Below are 20,861 nucleotides of genomic sequence, written 5' to 3' on the forward strand. Positions count from 1 at the left end.
CCCTGCCCTGCCCTGTTGGACTTTCCCCCACCCCTCCCTGGTGCAGCTTGGCCGCTGCAGATCTGATTTTTTTTTTTTTTTTTTTTTCAGTGGTGTGAATGATGTTGGCACAGCGAGCCAGGACCAGGTAATAAGTGACATGGACTCTCAAGATATTCACAAAAGGCTAATAGTCTTTATTAAGAAATCCATGCTTCTTATACCCTACTTTGTTACAGGTAGACCTAATTCGTCCTTTAATTAAAACACCATCACCATTGGCTAATTAAGAAACCACCCTTTGGTAAACAAATCTCCATAAGACATTCCACATGTTCACAACATCAGAGGCAGCAAGTTAAGATAAAAATTGTTTAGAATTCTTTCTCTCCAGTTCCCCTAAAGCTTCCCAGGTCGATTCCGGGAAAACTTATCTAGCTTCTGTCTCTCTGACCAGGGAGCTGCTACTACAGAAGGAGGTTTTATTTCACTAAATGTAAGGAAACTAAAACAAGGATTACTGAGAAAATATGAATGAGGACTTGCTTTTAAGACAGAACCTAGCTGTTTCCCCTCCCTTGTTCAAATAAACTGTATAGCCACACTAAAACACTGAATCATCACCACGGCATCTGTTACAGCATAAGAGGATCATTATATACCACAGGAAAGCTTTAACAGATCAAGCTTTAGCTACGTACAAGAACTAAAGCTATAGGAAGGGGGCTACATTCTTACCCTTAGGTGCTGGGCAATGGGGCATCAGCCAAGTCAGAGAACTTGCTAAAGAATAATTAATTCTCTTATGAAATGTTTCCAGGTGGTCTCAGTGTCTTCTCTCTCCTCGGGTAGCTGTCCTATGCAGAAGAATCAGTGTGTGCATGCTAGTGTTGTGAACTGCTGTGTTATAAATGCCATCCTCCTGTACAGCCAATATTAGAAATCCTTCTGCATGAAGTCAAATCCTTTTGCAGTCCATTTTGCTACCTCCCAAGGAGCAGATTCAGTCCTTCCTCCTCTTTTTGCTCTGATGCTCGTGTTCCTTAGGGCAGCTGCTGCCTGATGGCTGTTTAGAACCACCGTGTTGCTTGGCTTCTTCCAGAAACTTGTCCAAACCAAATGGATCCTCCTCAAATTGAACTGGTCCATCTCTGCCTCTGCTTCTGCTGTTACGATCCAAGTTAGAAAACTCTTTGTCAGGAACAAACCTCTTGATCTTTATTTGAGCCTCTAGATCATCACCATACATGTCCTTATCCATATTTTTACTTGGCCTGTAGATGTTTTGGGCCATATCCTTGCCACTTCTCCATGGCTGGTCATAAACATTATAAATTTCATCGTCTCCTCCAGCAAAGCCACTGTCCATACCCTTGCTCTGGTTGAACAGCCTCTGGTCATATTGGATTTCATTGGATGGCCTGCGGTTGGGTACCCCCAGGGCAATAACTTCACTGATATCTCTGTTCTCATTCCTTTGCAGCTTTGACCTTTTATCAGGAGCTGCCCGGGAAAGATTTCTGTCATGCTGTCTCTCTTTGCGCCGGTCACGTCTGATTTCATCTCTTTCTCTAGCTGCTCCATCCTCTTTTTCAACATTTGTTTTGATCCCTGCTCTTCTCTCCCTGGCTTTCTGAGCCATTTCTCTGAGCTTGTCCTCGTGTTTCTCCTTTTCTTTCTGAGCCATCTTCCTCTCCACCTGGGCACGCATCTCTACTGCCTCACGAGCCTTTCTGTCAGCAATATAGAGCGCCTCAGCAAGTTTGGCAAAGTTTTCATTAATATGAACAGCCTGCAATCCTCTGCCATCTGCAGCCAGACGCTTCTCCAAGGGAACGGTGTAACCCTTTGCATTCTTCCAGTTGGAAATGCATGGAGGAATTTTCCACTCTTGCTGCTCTCTCACAGTCATCTTTCTACTTGGAGAGTGCATTACAGGTGCTGGAGGAGATGGTGGTCCTCGTGGAATCTTCTTGTTGATTTTGAATCTTGGAGGCTCCATAGGGTCCTTCTGCATTTCCACCACGCAAATAACTCTCTGCCTTGCTCCAGAGTTGAATGCAGCTCCTTGCTGAGATGGTGTGTACCGAATGTACTGCGCCAGAGCTGGCTCCTCAGAAGTTCCAACTGGCATGGCTGCTGCAACTTTTTGGGAGACTAATTTCTCCAAGGCTGCTCTTGTCTTCTTTGTTACCTCTCCAATTGCCTTGTCATCTGGTCTTTGCAGTTCAGGATCACCCACATCCATGGCCTCTTTTGGCACAAGATCTGTGTACTTGCTGTAAATAACCTTGTCCTTTGACTGTCCTTGCCGAGCAATTGCATCGTATTTTATTTTTCCTTCTGCATCCACCTGAAGAGCCAAAGCATTGGAAATTTTCTTCTTTTGGCCCATATCCAATGGATATTGGGCCACGTGAATTTCTGGGAAGGCACCCCCATCTCCAAAATCCTCCAGAACTCGTGGTATCCATCCTTTCCGGTCACCATATGGGGGAGGTTCCCTTTGTGAGGAGGTCAGAGCATTCTGCCTGGATCTCTGAGCTCTTGCTCTTTCTCCTAGTTCCAGCAGATCTGGGGACAGCTGGGTTGGAGCTGGCAAAAAGCTGCTGAGGGCCATCTTGACCTTACACTGTCCACCCAGCTCCTGCACTCAGTCCACAGCTCTCCTCTAAGATTATTTGCGGCAATTATTTTTAAGTTCTTAACTAAGTCCTAGAACCTTGAATTTTACCTGCAGCAGTTCTTTAAAGTTTAGAAATAATTAGCTCAGTTGTAAAATTAGTAAAAAAATTAGTAAATTAGTTAAAAAAAATTACTGGTCAAACAGACAAAGTCCGAATACAACCTGGCAGCCTGTGGGTCAGGGTGCTGGCACCAGTCCCACGAAGTGGTGGCTCAGCCCTCCTGCAGTGACAGCTGTGGTTCTGTGTAAGCAGGGATCCTGCAGAAGGGTGGAGGGTTCCTCGGAAGGTCGAGTGGTGAAGTAGAAGGGTCTGGAAATGCGGAGGAAAAGAAAGCTGCTCCTCTGGGAATCCAGTGGAAAAGGCTGCCTGTGGTGTTGAAAAGTCTCTGATTATATCCAGGTAGGAATGCTTGGTTCCTCCCCCTGGGCAGAGCATCTCACAATGGGATGATGTAATCTTATCAGTCCTGCAGTGACACTCAATGGCCAATTAACAGAAGATATCTCCCCAAGGGAGGGTGAGTCATGGAAGAGATAAAGAACACTGCCCCGCCTGGTTTTAACAGATGGTGACAGAATACCATAGAATGCTTTTGGTGACATCTTGCACTGCAGTCTAAGGCAGCCAAACACTACTTTTCTACATTGCAAGATATATAGTTGTTTTCTTTTAAGAGGTAAGACAAATCTGACTAAAACAGCTATGATGAAACATTAATAAACACCTGTTTGTGGATAAAGAAGATACAGTGTGTTCAACTTGTATTTTGTCAAAGATTCTATTGCTTGTTACAATCTTTGTTACAATTGCTGTCTCCTCTTCCATAGGTAACACAGTAAGAGTCAGTGATGATTTTACATTATGGCTGTTATTGATTGGAAGCTGTTTTAGCATTTTCCTTTGTTTCATTTTACTGTCATAAGTACATGACTCTTTAGAAAGGTGTTATCTCAACTTCGTAAGACAGATGCCACTGATACATTCAATACATGATGTGAATTTACTGACTTAATAATAGGCATTATTCATAAGATGTTACAACTGCATTTAGAGCTGGCATCTTCTATGCTTTAACACCTCTTTGTGTAATTATCTAAAAGACACACATAGTTTCAGGATCCTTCTTCTTTCAGGGAATTGTGACTTCCTTAAGTCTCAAACTAAGTGGGTTTTGTCATAAATGACATTTTACAAAAATGGACATTTTACATAAATGGACATTTTACAAATGTTCTGGATTTATGTGGAACATAGCTGAACACCCTTAGAATGTGTTTCCGTGTTTACTGACAGCTCTAGGCTAAATAGGAAAAGCCGTAGTGCCATGGAAAGAGGAAGGTGAGTGGCGAATGTTGGACTTACTAAAAACTCTGTGTCATACCATCCTGGCCAGAACTTGCCCTATTACACATTACCCATCAGAAGTCACAACAAATGTACCATATTTCATCACAGAGCACAGTGCTCCAGCAGACTGGCTAGCTGGCTCTGCTCGGGCAGCACCACAGCCAGACATGGCAGCACAAGCAAAGGCATCACCTGATTTCTTCCACCAAGGGGTTCTGGCCTTACAACGACAATCCTGGCTCTCAGACACAGAGGCTCATAACATTGTTAGCACCTGCACTGACTGCCAAGGCCACGCTGCACCACGGCAGATGGGGATGAACCCTCGTGGAATACATGCTTTGCAAGTCTGGCAAACTGATCAATTTGCACATCCCTGAATTTGGATGTCTAAAAGATGTACATTTACCATTAATACTTTTCACCAGCAAGATGGGCTACATTACACACAGGTGAAAGGGGTCGGGATGCCATTGCACATTGGGGTTCAGCCTCTGCTGCTTTAGGGATCCCCTTCCCCTGTCCATCAAAACAGACAATGGTCCTGTTTACACTTCACAGAAAACAAGACATTTCCTACAGCTCTGGAGAGTGCCACACCACACTGGCATTCCCAAACTAGCAACAGGACAAGCCATGGTGAAAAGAGCACATGGCACTTGAGAATGGAAGCTTGAAAAACAAAAGGGAGGAATGTGTCATTTTAAATCACTCTCTATCACTACAATCTGACAATGATCAAACCCAAGGTAATGGTGTGAGACCTTCTCACCAATAGCTGGGGAGGCACGTGGGATCTCATCACCTGTAAGGACGGGGACATCGTGTGTTTCAACAGACACAGGAACACACTGGGTACCTGCCACGTGTGTCCCTCCTGCCCTACAGCCTGCCTGGGGCCACAAGCAGCATCCCCCAAGAGCTCCTCAAGAGACGTGGTGGAGCCATGAGCAGAACAGTGATGGAGACAACTTGTTCACCTCCCTCAGGGACATCTGGGACTATTGAAGTGATGGCTCATTGCAGAACTCTATTTGTTTACAATATGTTTTTCTGTTTACAATTGGTATTGTGTTTGCAAATTGGTTTTCTAGAAGTTGGGTATTTGCTAATGGCCCTAAGGGTTAAATGGTTTCTTTTTTAAGTGGTAAGTTGTAACTCTAAGTAGTTAACCTGTGGCCTGTTAGCCTGAAGGATTGTGATCTTGCCTAAGAGCTCCTGGAAGTGAGTGCTACAACTCCAGGGGTACATGAGACATCTCTGGCTGAGGGGATCCATGCTTCTCAAATTAGGTCAAAGGCCTCCTTCAAATTAGAGCCCTGCTGCCTTCTATCACCCTGGCTGCAAAGGGCCCATGCAGGTAGGATAACAGAGAACACTTTGCAATTTTTAATAAGAAGAAAAGGAGGAATTATCACAGTACAGCCAGTCTGTAACTGGACATGGTAACACAAATGCCATTCAGCTGGCCTGGTGTAGCTCCAGAAACAGATAAACAGGTCCCTGGATAGGTTAGACTCCAACCTCTACAGGGGCCCCTGAGGCAAGCCTGTTCAAGCCTGGGTGCAGATGCACCACTGGCCAGAGGGCAGGGTGGAGAGAGACCCCAACCAACCAGCTGTTTAAACCCGGGAGTCTCAAACCCCCTACATAAAAATCTTACATAATAAGCCGTCACTGTTGTCATACGGACTTCTGAGAGTTCATGTTGTCCCAGTCTCCAACCAAGAACCTCATGTAGCACCTCTTCTATTTGATTTGCTTCCCCATAAAGTCCCGCTTTAGGTTCAGAAGAGATGAGCAACTCCACTGATCCCCTGGTGACAGGGAGAGGTGGGATTTAAAGGTCACCTGCTGCCACAAACCCCACAGCTTCCCTGATTTTAAACAGGGCAGTCCTCCGAAATTACCTGAGAACTCATTGAGGTATTTATAAAGATTGTGGGGACATGATGCTGACCTGGGGGGGAAATCCTACTGGTAGAGCTGAAATAAAAGACCTTGGCTTGCCCAAAACAGAGACACCAGGGCTGGAGGTGAAGTAAAAACTGCGGTTGGGGAGAGGCAAAAGAGAGCTCCTGACAGTGAGGCTGGCATAGGGACTGCAGAGGCAGCAGAGAAATAAAGATGTGAAATAAAGGCTCTGGGGCACTCAGCAGGCACAGCAGGAGCTGCAGGCAGAGCTGTGGGGCTGGAGCTGGCATGGAGCCCTGTGGGGCAGGGGCAGGGCTGGAACAAACACTCCAGAGCAGGATCTGAGATAAATCCCAGGGTGCTGGAAGGAGAAGCACAGTGGATATCATGGTTTGACACTGGCACAATGCCAGCGCACCCATGAAAATGTGATCCCTCCCTTGAATGCTGTGAAGTGGAATCTAGAACAGAGCAAAGCAGGCCTAAGCTTAATAACAGGGGAAAAAAAAACAAAAAACCTTTATTAAGCTACTACTACAACAGGAAAAAAAAAAGGAAAACAGCTAAAAAAACACACAAAGATCAAATGAAAACCTTGCAAAGCATTCCTCCCCCCACCACCCAACTCCAACAAACCACAGTGAGACACAATCTGGACCCCAATCATGTTTCCACCCTCCAGACAATTGATACTCAGCCCTTAGAGGGAACAGAGTCTTTCCTGTGCCACAGACCCCCCAAGAAACACAGCTCCACATCCTGTGTTTCCATGTCACACATGGCACCGCCTAGAGAAAAGTTTGCCATGGTGACCCTTCTCCTTTCCATGCACAGTGCTCTCACCACAATGCATGGATGGTCACTGCCTTTAGGATTTTTCCTTTCAAGGATGCCCTGCCAAGAGGGGAGAAAACAACAGTTCAGTTTTTCATTGTTTGGGACCACAGTCCCCCCCATTTTTTCCATTTCCCCTGGGGCCGAGGGCTCAAGAACAGAGATCTTCTCTTGTCTTTCCTTTCCAGGACAAGGGGGCGCCACCACAAACCCCCCAACCTTTTCTCTGTTCACTCCACTCTTGTCTTTTCCCAGCTGAAGCAGGTCTCTTGACTCACTGGCATCCTCCCAAAACACAGTCTCTCTTGGAGGAGAAGATTGGTTCAGGTTGTGGCTAACACGGAAAAGTCCAGCCAAAAGCCACGCTTTATCCCCCTCCCATCTAGAATTCTTCCTTCTAACATCCCAGGGTCCAAGGTGTCCCTCTTCCTCTCTTTCAAACCGAGGAGGGGAAAGGAAAATTCACAAAGCTTTCATTTCTCAAGGAAGGGTTAAAAGTCCGAACTCCCTGGATGGCTCGATGCCCGGACATCCAGCAACTCCCACACAAGTGGGCACCTTGCAGCTCCCCCTGCTCCTCCTTCCTCGCGGTGGAATTGCTGACAGAACTGCCGCTGTCTCTTTTCTCTCTCCCTCTCAGGAGAGAACCTCTGGGGCGGGGGGGCGGGAACTGAGACATCCCAGATTCCTTCCACCCTTCCATCTGCAGGGGCCAGCCCGGTACCAGTCCTTCCACCACCCTTGGGCCTACCTCAGTCAGGCCATGGGCCTTCCCCTGCCCCACCCAGCTCGTGGCTGGGCAGGGGAGGTTTCCACTGCACGCTGACCGGAACCAAAGAGAGCGAGTTCCCTGGGAATTCTGCTTTTAACCCCTCTGTGTTCTCAGAGGCGTGTCCACCTTCCATTGGTCAATATCCAAATTGACCTCTTCCTTCCGGAAAAAATTCTCTTTCCGTGTCAAACCACGACAGAGGAGCTGGAAAGTGACTGTGGGGCTGGGCTGCACATTCTTGCTTTTTTAACTCCCTAGCACTAGGGCTGTTAGCCCAGGGCTGGAGAGGACCAAGCCCAGCTCACAGGCACCAGTTAGAGCAGCAGCACAGGGCTGTGGTGGTACTGGGAGCCCAGGAGGGAGGGAGGTTCAACAGCACGCCCTCAGCAAACACACATCCTTCACAACTGGGATTCACGGTCTACAAACACTTTATTTAAGATACAAAATTATTCCTTTAGACACCTGGGTCTGCATTCTGCTCAGGGAGCACCTGGCAGCTGCAGCCACAAGATCGGGGAGAGCTTCTCAGCATCTCCTCCCAACCTACAGCCCCTCTCCCAGCACCCCCAGCTGCTGCTGCTTCTCTCCTCAGGCAGAAGTGCTCTGCCACTCAAAGTGACCATCCTCAGGGTCCTGCAGGGGACAGGGAAGAAGTCACTTTAAACAGCTCCAGGGAAGGCAGGAATGAGGGTCCCTTCCCTCCACAGCTCCCCCCAGGTTTCTCCAGCCCCAGAGATCATCAGCAGGGAACAGAAGAACCTGTGAGCTGCAGAAACAGCAGCTCCCAGGCACAGCAGAAATTCCAAGGACTGCAAAGGCCTCTCACCTCTGTCCAGAAGCCCTGGTTATCCATGTCCAACGTCTGGATCCCCACTCCAGGGTCTCTCCTGTGCCAAAGGGCTCTTCCATCCTGCCAGCCCAGCCTCTTGGTCCCCAGGCACTGGGGAGGAGAGCACAGGGGCTGCAGCCCTACCTGGCCCCACAGAGCCCCTCAGCCCACCCCACCCAAGGCCCCGGCTGCTGGTGCAGCCCAGCAGACAGAACTTGCCCTCACCACGAGCACGACGGGCGCAGCGATGATGCAGAGGCCACCGATGGCCACGACGGCCACTCCGTAGGCTGGGAAGCCCGGCTGGGGCCTGGGAGGGTCCAGGGTGTCCTCTGGAGCAGAGCACAGCTTTTAGAGCCCAGGGCAGCCAGCTCTGCCCCACAGGGTGCCAGCCACCCCCTCTGCTCCAGGACAAACACAGGGGATTGCAGAACACCCGCTCCACGCCCTCCATGCCCTTTCCTCCCATCCCACACCAGTCCTGCAGCAGAAGGTCTCCAGCCCCACTGCCCCAGGCTATGCAGAGGGCCAGGGCACAGCTGCTGCTGCAATTTCACTTTCTGCTCAGCACGCCAGCCAAGACAGCAGAGCCTCTCTGCACAGCAGGGACCAGGATGGGCTCAGCTGTGGATCTGCTCTGCTCACAGTGGAGGCCTGGGGCCTGTGGAGCTCACAGAACCACGGCCCAGAGGGGAGCTCACCTCCCACAGACAGAGAGTGTGGATCCACCTGGATGTCAGAGCCAGCCAGAGCCTGCATTGGCCCGACCGAGCGCACAAGTGTCTCCAGAACCTCCACGCTGGTGGGAGCGGGGTGACGGAAGATCACCTTCCCATGGCAGATCAAGGAGCCAGGCCTGCAGACAGGGTTGGGAGGAGCTCCAGCAGCTGCCAGTCCCACCATAACCCCACAGAGGCATGGGGTGGGCACTGCCAGCCTCCTCCCAGGGGGTTTTGCTCAATAGGAAGAGATCTCTGCACTCAGGGAGCCCTGGGAAGGAAGGGACATCCCTGGAGGTGCAGCACATCACCACTGCTCCAATGGCTTCATGCTTGACCTCAGCTTCCTCTGCAAACCCTTCTGCAGCCAAAACCTGCAGCTGTCAGCCATGAGCTGCTGGCTGATATCTGAAGGGAGACCTCCCTGGCCCAGCAGAAAGAACCCCTGCCCCACTCACAGGAATCCTTTCATGATCGCTGTCAGGAAGGTGGGGTAATCCCTCAGGGCTCTCGCCACCTGGAAGAAAGGCTGTGCTCAGCTCAGCTCTTTGGACACCCCAGATAAGCCCCTCTTCCCCCCGTGCCTCTTCCTCTCACCCAGCTGGGGGGACCTGCATCCCCTCTTGCCAGCAGCCCCATTCCTACCGCATGGCCAAGGTCCCTGGAGAGATTGTGGTGCTCGGCAGAGAGCGGATCCTGGAGCTCCTGGCTGAAGTGTCTGTTGGTGACCACCAAGGAGAGAGGGTACACTTGCAGATCCAGCTGGGACCCTGAAGGAGCCAGGAACAAGCGCTGGTGGGGCAGATTTGGCAGCCACCCTGCCCACAGCACAGCCAGGGACTGTCCTTACCCTCCACCGAGAGGGAGCTCAGGTCCAGGGAGAGGCCCGAGAGCGCAGGCAGGGCTTCCAGAACCTCCGCAACGTCAGCATGGACAACTGTGTCTAGGTAGAGGTCTCCAGTGATCTCCGTGTTCCCACCCAGCTCTCTGAGGGGAGAGAAGAGCTCTGAGCAAGGCAGGAGGGTTGGGGCCAGCTCCAGCACCTTTCCTGCTGCTTTTCCCCCGAGAGCCACACAAGGTGCTCAGTTACACTTTGCTCCAGCTGCACATCCCCTCCCAGCTGTTCCCATCCTCTCCCTCCTTGCAGCACAGCTCATCAGCTGCAGAGGGCACAGGAGAGAGTGAAGGCAGGGAAATGAAGAGGTTGGCAGAGGAGGGGCTGCATCCCATACCTGAGCTGGGAGATGGTGAAGCTCCTGACGTGGTAGAGGGCACTGACAGCTGCAGTTACCTGGGCAGGGAGAAGACAACAGCTCACACCTTCCCCTGTTTAGCACAGGTTACTCCAGCCCCGGGCAGCCTGTGCCCATTCCCCCAGCAGCACCCTCGGGAGGAGCCCCCCAGGCCTGGCATACCTCTCTGACCAGCCTCTCCAGAGGATCCATCCCACTCAGCCCAAGCTGGGAGCCAGTGAGGGAGATGGACAGCTTCTCGGGCTCCAGGTTCTCCAGGCTGAAGCCTAAGGGAGTTTGGAAGAGTCCTGCTCATTCCTGTTCCTCCAGCTCCCTTGGCACATACTGCTCAGCCTTGGGCTCATCCCTGGCCACGCACCAAGGGCAGGAAGCAGCAGGGCACTGAGCCAGGAGGAATCCCTTTGGATGTGGGAAGGGGTTGGGATGTGGCATTTCCCAGCACAGGAGAGCCGGGGCAGAGAGGGGAGGCCAGGGAGCCCAGCAGAAGCCGTGGCCCACACAGGCCCAGCTGCTCCAGATGTGCACTCCACCACCCTTGACACCCTCACACCGCTTTCACAGAGGCCAGGAGAAGGGATGTCAGGGAAGGAAAAGCCTGGAACCCAAACTGCGTGGGTTTGGGCTTTGAGGGAGGCACGAGGAGGGTGCTTGGCAGCAGCAGCCCTGCTGTGGGAAGAGCTTCAGGACTTACCACCCGACTGGACAGACTGGGGCTCCAGCTGCCAGCTGAAGATGCTCCTGCCCTTGCTGGCCTCTGTGACGACTGTGCGGATGAGGTGGGAGCTGGTGGGAGCAGGAGCATCCCCCCGGAACAGAACCTCCCCTCGCACCACCACGGAGCCATTCCTGGCAGGGAGAAGAGACAGTGGCAGCACACCTAATGCCTCTTTTTTCTCAGGTGCTTTTATCCAGGAACTCAGACAGGGATCCCTTGGGAGGATGACACACTGAGGGAGTGCAGCCCCTCACAATGACCTGTCTGCAGCATTTCCCTGGATAACCCTTCCCTCCAAGCCACACCTGCAGCAGCTTGGACAGAAACAGAGACCACTGCTTCTCCCAGCAGGATCCATCTTTATTACACACACTCCAGTATTTATATTTCTGCTATGGGAAAGGTTGAAGAAAGTCCCAGGAACACCCAGGAGGAAAGCCAAAACAGCCTACACCAACAAACATTGCTTAGAGCAGAGGTTGCTGCCCTTATCAGCCATTCCCTCCAACATCCACCTCCCAGCCTTGTGGGAGCAAAGGAACAACATTGACACGTGCTGTTTGTGTCTGCAGCCATTCCTCGGGCATGCACCTTTCCCAAGAGAACAGAGTCTCTGTCAAAGTGAAGTGTAACCAGTTGCTCTTCCACACAGGACTCCCTTAGGGCCAGGGTGGCTCCCTCAGGCCACTGCTGCTTCAGAACCCAGCCCCCAGAGCAGCTGCACACTCACAGGAACTCGAGGACATTGGCCTGCAGGAAGCTCTGGTAGCTGGACAGCATCTGCTTGAGCTGGAAGGGAGAAGCAGCTGGTAATGAATTGGGAAGGTTTCCCAAGCTCCCCCTGTGAAGGGGACATGGACAAAGAGGGGACAATAAACTGAGGGAAGTCAGCTCAGCCTGCCCGGGGAGGGCACCCAGGCACCCCAGGGAGTGCCAGCCCACTGGGAATGCCAGGGATGAGCTGGGACACCCAGAGCAGCCACAGCAGCCTGGCAATAGTACCATGTGCCATGGCCCTGGGGGCTGCCAGAGGTGAGGGGAGCCCAGTCCCACCTCAGACCATCTCCAGCAGAGCAGTGCCAGGGGGACACCCACCTCCACCATGCCCAGGTGGGCAACACCCACACAAGGGCTGCTGCAGCACACGGGCGACTCCCCCAGCAGGGCCGGGCACCACCCCGCAGCCCAAAGTGCCAAAAGTGTCCCAGCACCTGCAGCACCCACCATCAGTGTCACATCTGCCTCCAGCTGCCGGTAGCTCAGGGAGTTCCTGCTGCCCAGAGCCGGGGCGTAAGCGATGCCCAGCAGCCGGAATCGCAGGGGCAGCACGTGCACAGGCGCTGCGGGCAGGGGGCGGCTGGAGGGGTGGGGTGCAGGGGCTTCCATCCCTGTGGAGCCAGCTCGGCCCTCGCTCAGCAGCTCCGCCGGGCTGGAGGCCGCTCTGCTGGCTGCAGGGAGAGGCTCCGTGGCTGGGCAGGAGTGCTGGGAAGCGCTGGGGCCACTGGACACGACGTGGGCATCGAGGGCAGCTCCTGTGGGCACTGCCAGGCTCTGGGAGCTGAGCAGGGAGCTGGCCACACGCCCAGCCCCAGGAGAAGCCGGCGGGCAGGATGGAGATGTCACGCTGCTGCGGGTGGCAGGGTGGTGCCCAGGCTCAGGGCCACGCTGCAGAGCTGGCTGTGGGGAGCAGGGGGGAGGCACAGAGCCTGGGCTGGCAGGGCCGGGCCCTGCAGGTCCTGCTGCAGTGGGAACGGGGCCCACGGGTGCTGTCCCGGGCTTGCTGGGCCTGGATCCTCCCATCAGAGCCCTCTGCCCAAGCTCTGCGATGGCACCAGGGGCTGTGGAGCTCATCCCAAGCACGGTGGTACCTGCAGGGCTGGGAGCCCTGGGCTGTGCTGGGGAGGCTGCAGGGGACACTGGCTGTGCAGGGGGAGAAGGCCACTCACTCTGTGTCCCCGAGGGGACAGCAGGAGCCCCAGAGGCCACCGTGGGCAGGGAGGAAGGCAGCCCATGCTGATTGTGGGCACCAGGAGCTGTGGCAGGGGTAGGAAGTGATGCCAGGACAGCACCCAGGAGTCCAGAGCCATTTCCTGGAACCTGGGCCAGCAGAGCACCCACCGAGGGAGCAGCTGGGCCAGGCAGGGCAGTGCCAGCAGTGCCCCAGAGCCCCTCCGGGGTCAGGGCAGGGGGCACCCCCACCGTGCCAGGGCTCAGCCCGGCCGAGCTGGGTGTCCCTTGCCTGGGCAGAGCAGAGGCCACCTCCTGCTCTGCCGTGCTGGGGCTCCAGGAGCCAGCACCCGTCAGGGTCCCTGTGGGGACACCGGGTGGGACCCGAGACCCTGCAGCTGCCCCTCGGAGCGGCAGCACTGGGCTGGGTGCCCCCCGGGTCACTGCAGCCCCTGCAGAGGGGCCGGGGGCAGCTGTGGGGAGGGAAGGAGGCTGCAGCCGTGCCCGGGAGGTGGCAGGGACCCCAGCAGCCACCTCACTCCAAGCTCTGGAGGTGGCCTCAGAGCCCCTTGGTGGGCTCTGGGGCCCGGCTGTGCCCGCTCGCTGCCCCAGGCCAGCAGCTGAAGTCACTGCTGGCATCCGTGTGGCACCAGGTGAGCCCGGTCCTGCTCTGCGCCAGGAGCCAGGACTGGGGACACCCTCGGGCTGGCAGAGCCCGGCCGGGGCAGCAGGCTCCCTTCTGCCAGGCCTCTGTGCGAGGGACAGCCCGACGGGCACTGCTGTGCCCGGCCTGAGCCCTTCCCTGCGCCCAGGGCCGGGCTGCCGCTGCAGGGAGCTCCGAGGTGTCCGTGTGGCCGCAGACCCTGGCCCCAGGCTCCGTCCCCCGGCGCCTGTCCCAGGGGCCACAACTCCCGGGAGCCCCGGGAGGCAGCCCGAGGAGAGGAGGTGCCCCCGAGCTGTCCCCAGACTGTCCCCCGCCCCTCGCCGGGAGGCCGAGGAGCCCGGGGCACCCCCGGGGACAGCAGCCGCAGCGCCCCGGCCGCAGGGGACAGCAGTGGCACACACGCACACGGCCAGCAGCAGGAAGGCTCCGCACCGCAGCCTGCGGGCAGGGACAGCCCCGCGGGCAGCAGGACACGGGGCTGTGCCCGCAGCCCCTTCCCTCTCCGCTCGGAGCAGCGTTCCTGCCCGCGGGGCAGCAGCAGCGGCCGGGGGGCTCGGTGCCCCAACCCCTCGGCTCATCCTGGCAGGGCCACGGCCAGAGCTCAGCTGTGGAGAGGGACAGCAGCAGATTTAGAGTGGGGCTCTGCAGCTCCCACATCCCGGTGCCCGGCCCCTTCCCAAGCTCCCCATCCCCAGAGCTCCTTATTAAACCCCCTCCTGCTCCCCAGCAGCCTCCCGGCTCAGGAACGCCTGTGCCAAGCCTCAGCACCTCCTGGGAAGTTCCCAGGGCAGCACAGGGATGGAACCAGCCCTGGGCTCAGACATGGCCTCATTCCCTGCCCCAAACACACACCCGGCCCCCAGAAACCTCCCCAAGGAGGGCCAGGACCAGCAGCACCCCTCACCCAGCAGCACCCCTCACCCGGCAGCACCCCTCACCCGGCAGCACCCCTCACCCGGCAGCACCCCTCACCCGGCAGCACCCCTCACCTGGCTGCACCCCTGCAGAAGAGATCACCACGGCCCACCCAAACCCTGCCTTTTATCTGGATTCCCAGGAGGAGGATGTGGCTCCGTTCCAGCTGTTCCCAATTAACACACAAACTCCTCTGCACTCTCCCAGGTGCAGCTGGAGGGGTCTCAGCTTCCCTCTGCTCCTCCTGCAGCACTCAGCAGCAGCAGGAGGGGCTGGGCCTGTCCCTCTGGGCAGGATGATCCCCAAACCCTGCTGCTGCTCCCCAAAATTCCCTGTTTGTGAGGTTGTGGCAGTGCTCACCTGCTGGGCTGCCCTGGCTGGGGCTGACAGAGGTGGATTGCAGCACTTGGCCTTTGGGATCAGGCAGGTTCTGTGCCTGGAGGGGGAGGGACTCAGGGGCCCCACTGGGTCAGCCCAGGCTGCATCCCTGAGCACCCCAGACTCTCCTGCCCAGTTTCTGATGCTCAGACTCCCACCAGCACCCTCTTCCCAGGCTCTTAGCCGGCGTCTCGTTTTGAAAAGACATGAGCCTGCTGAGGAAGCCAGGGGCTCCCCTTGAAATAGAGAATGTAAACCCCTTCTCTGGGAATTGTTATAATTTTGAAATTAAGGGGCTTTCAGGCAAAGATACAGGCGTAGAAATAGCAGTTCTTAATTAGAGAAGAAAAACAAAATAAAAAATGAAGTAATTCAAAACAACACTGACAAGACAGAGTCAGAACACGACCTGACGCCCTCCTTCTCCTCCCACTTCCTCCGCACAAGGCGGGCTGCCGGCCGAGCAGGGGCAGCGCCCCCCGTTCCCCCGTCCGCGCCGAGCCCCCAGCCGAGCCCGCAGCGATGCGCCGGGGGAGGCGCCGCGCCGCAGCCGCAGGTGAGTGCGGGCCCGGAGGGATGCGCGTCCCGCAGGAGCCGCGCTGGAGCGGAGGATGCGGGGGCAGCGCGGCGGGGCCACCCCCGGCCAGCGCCGCGCTCGCCTTGGGCTCCCTCGGCGGGTGCAAGCCCCGAGCAGGGCGGGACCCCTGCACGCCTCCCTCGGGATCGTCTGCTTCTCCTCGGGCCGTGCCAGCAAAAACGGGTTCCAGGCTCCGGATCCCGGGGTTTTACCCATTTATGGACACCTGGGATCCTGCGGCTGATTCGCAGCCCGAGCGCGCTCCAGCTCCTGCGAGAGGTTGATTCTGGGGGTCGCCGGAGTGTTGCCCGCACTGATGCGGTGGCCGCGGCTGTGCGGAGGGGACAGAAGGACAGAGGTGGCCACGGCCACCCAGCCCTGCCACATCCACAGCTCGTGTTCTGGCGGGGGCCTGCGAGTCCCAGCCGTGACCGTGGCCAGCGTGGGATGTGAGTGACATCGATGGGCCGGAACGGGATCGATGCCTTCTGGAGGGGTTTGAATCCCCCGAGTAGAAGGGGACGCAGCCCCGGAGCCCTTCTGGTGACTGCCCATGGCTCCCTGAAGTTGTGGGTTTTTTACATAAAAGTGAATATTCCTTGGCGGGAGGGGGGTTTCGGCTTTAATCGCAGACAAGCCGTGGCTTGGTGCGTGCGTTCCAGAGGGATACTGCCTTAAAAAGCAGCTGGCTTGGTCCACGGGAAGGCTCCGGCTGGGCTTTTGCCCGCCTGGGAGGAGCTCGGGAGCTGCAGACTTGGTGGAAAAGGGACAAGAAGCGGAATGAGGGAGCGGGGACGGCGGACGCCTCTTGTTTGTTGCCCCAAATGACCGAAGCTGTGGGGAGCGATGCCGGCGAGCTCGTCCCAACCTGCCGGACGTGGGAATGGTGACCTCCTGGGCGGGATCCCAAAGCCCCGAGGCTGTGAAAGCAGGATTGAAGGGCCGGGGGAATCGCCTCCTTCCCGCTGGAGTCGGGGAGACCCCGGGACCCCCCGTGCCGCAGCACCTCGGGGGCTGGGGCTGCTGCCTGGCAGCGGGTCTGGGAGATTTTCTTGCTCGATTGCTGCGGTTGGCCGGGGGCTGGCGGCTGGTTTTGGCATCGCGTGGCGATGGAGGAGGCGGGAGGCTGCGGGGAGAGGCTCCGCTCCGGGCATCGCATCGCGGGGAGGAAATGCCGGCGAGCCCCGCTGACAGCGCACACGGGCGCATTGCTGGCAGCTGTCGGGGCCAAAAGAGATGTCTGAGTGTTCCCAGCGGCCTTGGCAGGCCGAGGAGCAGCGGGAGCCCTCCCGTGTCCTTTGGACACCCGAAAGGCGGCAGGCAAGGCTCCCGCGGGAGCTTCTCAGGGAGGTTTCGCTGCTGGGGGCGCGGGTTCCCTCTGCGCTTGGTTTTACTTTTACTCCTCCCGGCCAAACGGCCCCGTGTGGGAAAAGCCCTGAAAAGAGGGAAGAGGGAAAAAAGGAAAAGAAGGTTAAAGAAGAGCAATAACGGGCTGTGTTTATTCCACCCGCTGCTTTTCCCAGCTGTGGGGTTTTGGAATTCCTGGCTGCACGTGTTGGGTTCTCACAAGCATCTCCAGCGCTGATTCCCACGTGTCCCCCTCCTCCCCCGCTGGCTGGGATATTCCCAGGGGGAAAAGGCTGATGGTGACAGCCAAAGCAGAGCAGTTTCCTGGCGTGGTGCAGCTGTGGGGATGGCGCTGGTTGGGCAAAATGCCGCTGGATTTCATGGAGAGAGGGAGCTCCTCTCCCGAATTTGGTCAATGAGCTCAGACGTTCCCTGTGCCGGCTCCGGGCCTGCAGTGGGATCACTCGTCCTGCTCTGCCGCCCTCCAGCCCGAATTTAACTGGGAGCTGGGTGAAACAGAGCGACTGCATGGTGGCCGGTGGTGTCACCCGATCCCGAGGTGACGGCGGGGCCAGTGTCACAATCCCCCCACGGTGGGGAGTTGCAGATCCCCGGGGCTTCAGCGAAAGGGAAGAAGCAGCAGGGAAACTTCGGGACTCACAAGATGCTGGATTTCTGTCCCAGCTTGTCCACCCCCAACATTGCCACAGCTGGGAAGGGATCCCATGCCTGCATTCCCCAGGGAAATGGATTTAAACGCCAGCCTCCCTAGAGATCCCTTTTGGAAGGAAAATAACCCGGCCTGGGCTTTCTTCAAGCTTGCTTCCATTTGAAGGGAGCTGTTTTGCCTGGATCGAAGTGCTGGCAACCTTCACTGGTACTGCATGTCTTGGGAATGACCCCGGGGACTTATCCTGAGGATAAAACTGTGGGAACTGATGTGGGGGAGCTGCTTCCAAGGGTGCAAGCAGGGAGGGAAGCCCCGCGGCTCCCGTGGGGGTTTCCAGGGGATTCCAGGGAAGCAGTGTCCTTCCTGGGAAGTGATGAATTGCTGAAGCTGGCATGAGAAACCCACCGCGAGGGCTCAGTGAGGGGTGCAGCCTCAGTTGTGCTGTTTTGGGCAGGGCTGGGGAGCTCTGGTCCCCTCCTGGCAGAGCTGCAGCAGCACCAGGGGCTCGCTCCCTTATCTCCCCCACAAGTCTCCCCCCATATCTGCTGTGTTTCCCCTGCTGTTGATGTGGCTTTTATCTTATCTCCACGTGCTCTTCCTCCATTTCCTCCTTGGCTCCTCTGCTAACGTTGCCGCAAAAGGAGGAAAAAAACAGCCACAACTGGAGAGATCCTCCTGCAGGGAGTCCATCCCTGGGCTTGGGGTTGCTGGGCCGTGCTGGGTGACAGGGGGTGACATTTGGCCATGCTGGGAGGGTGCTGAGTGATGCTCAGGTTTGTCCTGGCTGCCTGGGTGATGTACAGGATGCTCAGGTGATGCTGGGGGATCCTGGCTGATGCTCCAGTGCTGCTCCTGGGGCTCAGGTGATGGTCAGGTGTCTCAGTGGGATGCTCAGGAGACGCTGGGTGGTGCCAGGTGAGCTCAGGGAACACCTGGGGTTCTTGGGATGCAGGGCTGTGCTGGGACAGGCTGCCAGCTCCTCCTGCTGGCACCACCGCCTGTCCCTGCGGGCCAGCCCCACCCCACAGCAGCCCCAAATCCCCTGAGGAGAGGCTGAGCTGCTGCCTGGCCCGAAAAACCTCACTTTGCTTTACAAGGTGAAGCCGGGATGGGAATTTGGGGCACTCGGTGTCTGTGTCTGCTGGCTCCTCACCTGAGCTGACCCAGCTTTGCTCCCTGCTGCCTGCAGCAGAGGCTCTTTGAGCTCTGGAACCAAAGCAGCCAGAGCTGCCCTGGACTTTTCCAAGGAGAGGGATGGAGAAAAGCCCTGCCAGCCTCCCAGGACTCCCCCGCTGGCGGGGAGGGTGGCATCCTGTGGGAAGGGAGATCCCTGCACAATGAAAGCCCTCAGGACTGGCCACGCTGTGGGACGTGTACAGAAGACTGTGCACCTCCAATTAATGCACACACAGTTATTGGCCCTGCAGTGACATTCCCTGTGGACATGGACTCGGATGTGCAGAGATTCCCTGTCCTGAGCCAAAGCCTGCCTGATGCACTGAAAATTCGTGCCAAGATTATCAGATATAATTATAGTTGTTTTATTGGTGTTTTCATCAGAAGTAACTTGTTTGGAGTCCAAATATTAGTCAAACATGTTTAACACATTGCTACTTTTGCTAAGTTTATTTTGTCTTTTTACTAGAAAAAAAAATGTGGGAAAAGCTTTTTATGTTACAGAAGTAAAACTGTGTTTCAACCAAACTTATCCTGGGAGTTTGTGCAAGGATTTATGCATATTTGGAACAAAAAAGAGATGCACTAACCTTCCATGTTCTGCCTCTGAAGGCTTGAAATCTATGATGATGAGGCTGCATTTTTCAGAGCTATTAATAGGAGAACTGGGCAATCTGGACAAAGTAATTGAACAAAATATCACAAGATCTTCTGTCCCATTATATTGAAAATCACCACCGTGGCAGATTTGGCGTGAGCAGCAGCAGAGGAGAACTGATGGAATGTTTGGGTCGGGGTGGTGCAAGAGGCTGGAATGTCAATGGTTAATGCCTCAAACAATGGAGCACTTGCAGGGACTGCCCAGGTGCACAGGGCACACCCCCATGGGGCTGCAGTTACCTCTTGGACAAGATAAGGGCAGAGGCTGATAAGAGACAAATCCTGCCCAGTGCCACGGTGCTTTTTGGTGCTGCCAGTGTCCCTGCTCTTGTGGCTCAGCTGCTGAAACTCCCCTTCCCGGGACATTCAGGGTTAGCCTGCAGATCTTCATCCCCTCTGCTGGGCCATCATTGGCCTCTCAAGTGCACCTACACTTCCAAGTGTCACAGGCAAACAAACACACCGAGGTGACATCATCCAGAGTAAAACTCCCTGCCCCAGGAGAGGTACCTGGACGTTTCCACCAAGACTGAGCATTTTATCAACCCGTGGAATTTTGTGTTTCCGGCGCTTCCCTAACCCCAGACAGATCATCACAGTGGAACTGGAACATCCCAGTCTATTTGGAAGATCCATGGGTGGTGGGATCCTTCTGCTCTTACCCTTTCCTTCCCCTACTTTTCCTTTAGGCATTTTTGAAATGTTATTTTTATGCTGTTATATTGCCATATTACAGTAGACAATAACCAAAAGAGCTTCACTGCAAGCCAATTGTTCTAAAACAAACCTGTAATTTTATACATATATTTATAAACCCCAGTTATTCAGCATTGTTTCACTCTTATCAGCCCCCAGAGATCCATTAACAAGAGCCTGGGTTATGCTTGTCAAAAATAGTTCAGAAACTGTTGTAAAATAGTTGATAAATGTAAAGGATGTGCTGTTAGTTTGGTTATTGTAAAAGGGGTTAAAAGGGTAGTTATAAGAAACTTCACCTAAGTAAAGTGCACCACCCCCTCCAGCGAAAGGAGCCAGCCGGGACAGAACTGTAATGGGCCAATCCAGAGCCTTGAATCTTCATGCAAATAAAGGATCCAAACAGAAACCAATGCAAAGGGACAAAAAACAGGATAGAAAGGAGTATCTGACTCAGTGAGTCTGTGCTGCTTCACCTGGAACATGGGGACATCACTGCTCAAGGAGACCCAGCGCCGGCACTGCAGCTTCCTCGTCAGGAACGCTCCTGCTTGAGCCATGGGCCTCCTTGCTTTAGGCCTTTCTTTTTTATAACAAATGTTAAAATCGCTTTTAGTACTGGGAGTGTGCCCATTTTTAACAATGCTCACCTTGTGGTGGGCTTGTAACCCCCTGTCACCCTGTGCCACCACAGGCTGCTGGCTCTGGGGACTTGCTCTGCTCATGGCTTGTTCTCTCTCTTTTGCAGGAAGGCCAGCTCAGCTCTCCTGTGGGGACAC

The 20,861-nt window shown here is 55.3% G+C and overlaps 1 protein-coding gene and 1 pseudogene across 1 annotated transcript; both read right to left on the minus strand.

Annotated features, from left to right (window-relative positions):
• Positions 1-363: 363 nt before the first annotated feature.
• On the minus strand, positions 364-5,345 carry LOC146766504 (SNW domain-containing protein 1 pseudogene; annotated as a pseudogene).
• A 2,601-nt stretch (positions 5,346-7,946) lies between these two features.
• LOC146766505 (uncharacterized) lies at positions 7,947-16,088 on the minus strand. Its single transcript, XM_085588385.1, has 15 exons — positions 15,760-16,088; positions 15,390-15,625; positions 13,171-13,361; positions 12,277-12,729; positions 11,783-11,841; positions 11,029-11,183; positions 10,500-10,603; positions 10,317-10,375; positions 9,935-10,071; positions 9,730-9,854; positions 9,543-9,601; positions 9,067-9,221; positions 8,591-8,697; positions 8,363-8,476; positions 7,947-8,169 (listed from the first exon to the last, which is right to left on the minus strand). Exons 1-15 carry the CDS (start codon positions 16,086-16,088, stop codon positions 8,125-8,127), a joined length of 2,328 nt encoding a protein of 775 aa, XP_085444511.1. The 3' UTR covers positions 7,947-8,124.
• Positions 16,089-20,861: the final 4,773 nt, after the last annotated feature.

The sequence above is a fragment of the Lonchura striata genome, chromosome 10, assembly GCF_050655825.1.
Source record: "Lonchura striata isolate lonStrDom1 chromosome 10, ASM5065582v1, whole genome shotgun sequence".
Classification (NCBI taxonomy): domain Eukaryota; kingdom Metazoa; phylum Chordata; class Aves; order Passeriformes; family Estrildidae; genus Lonchura; species Lonchura striata.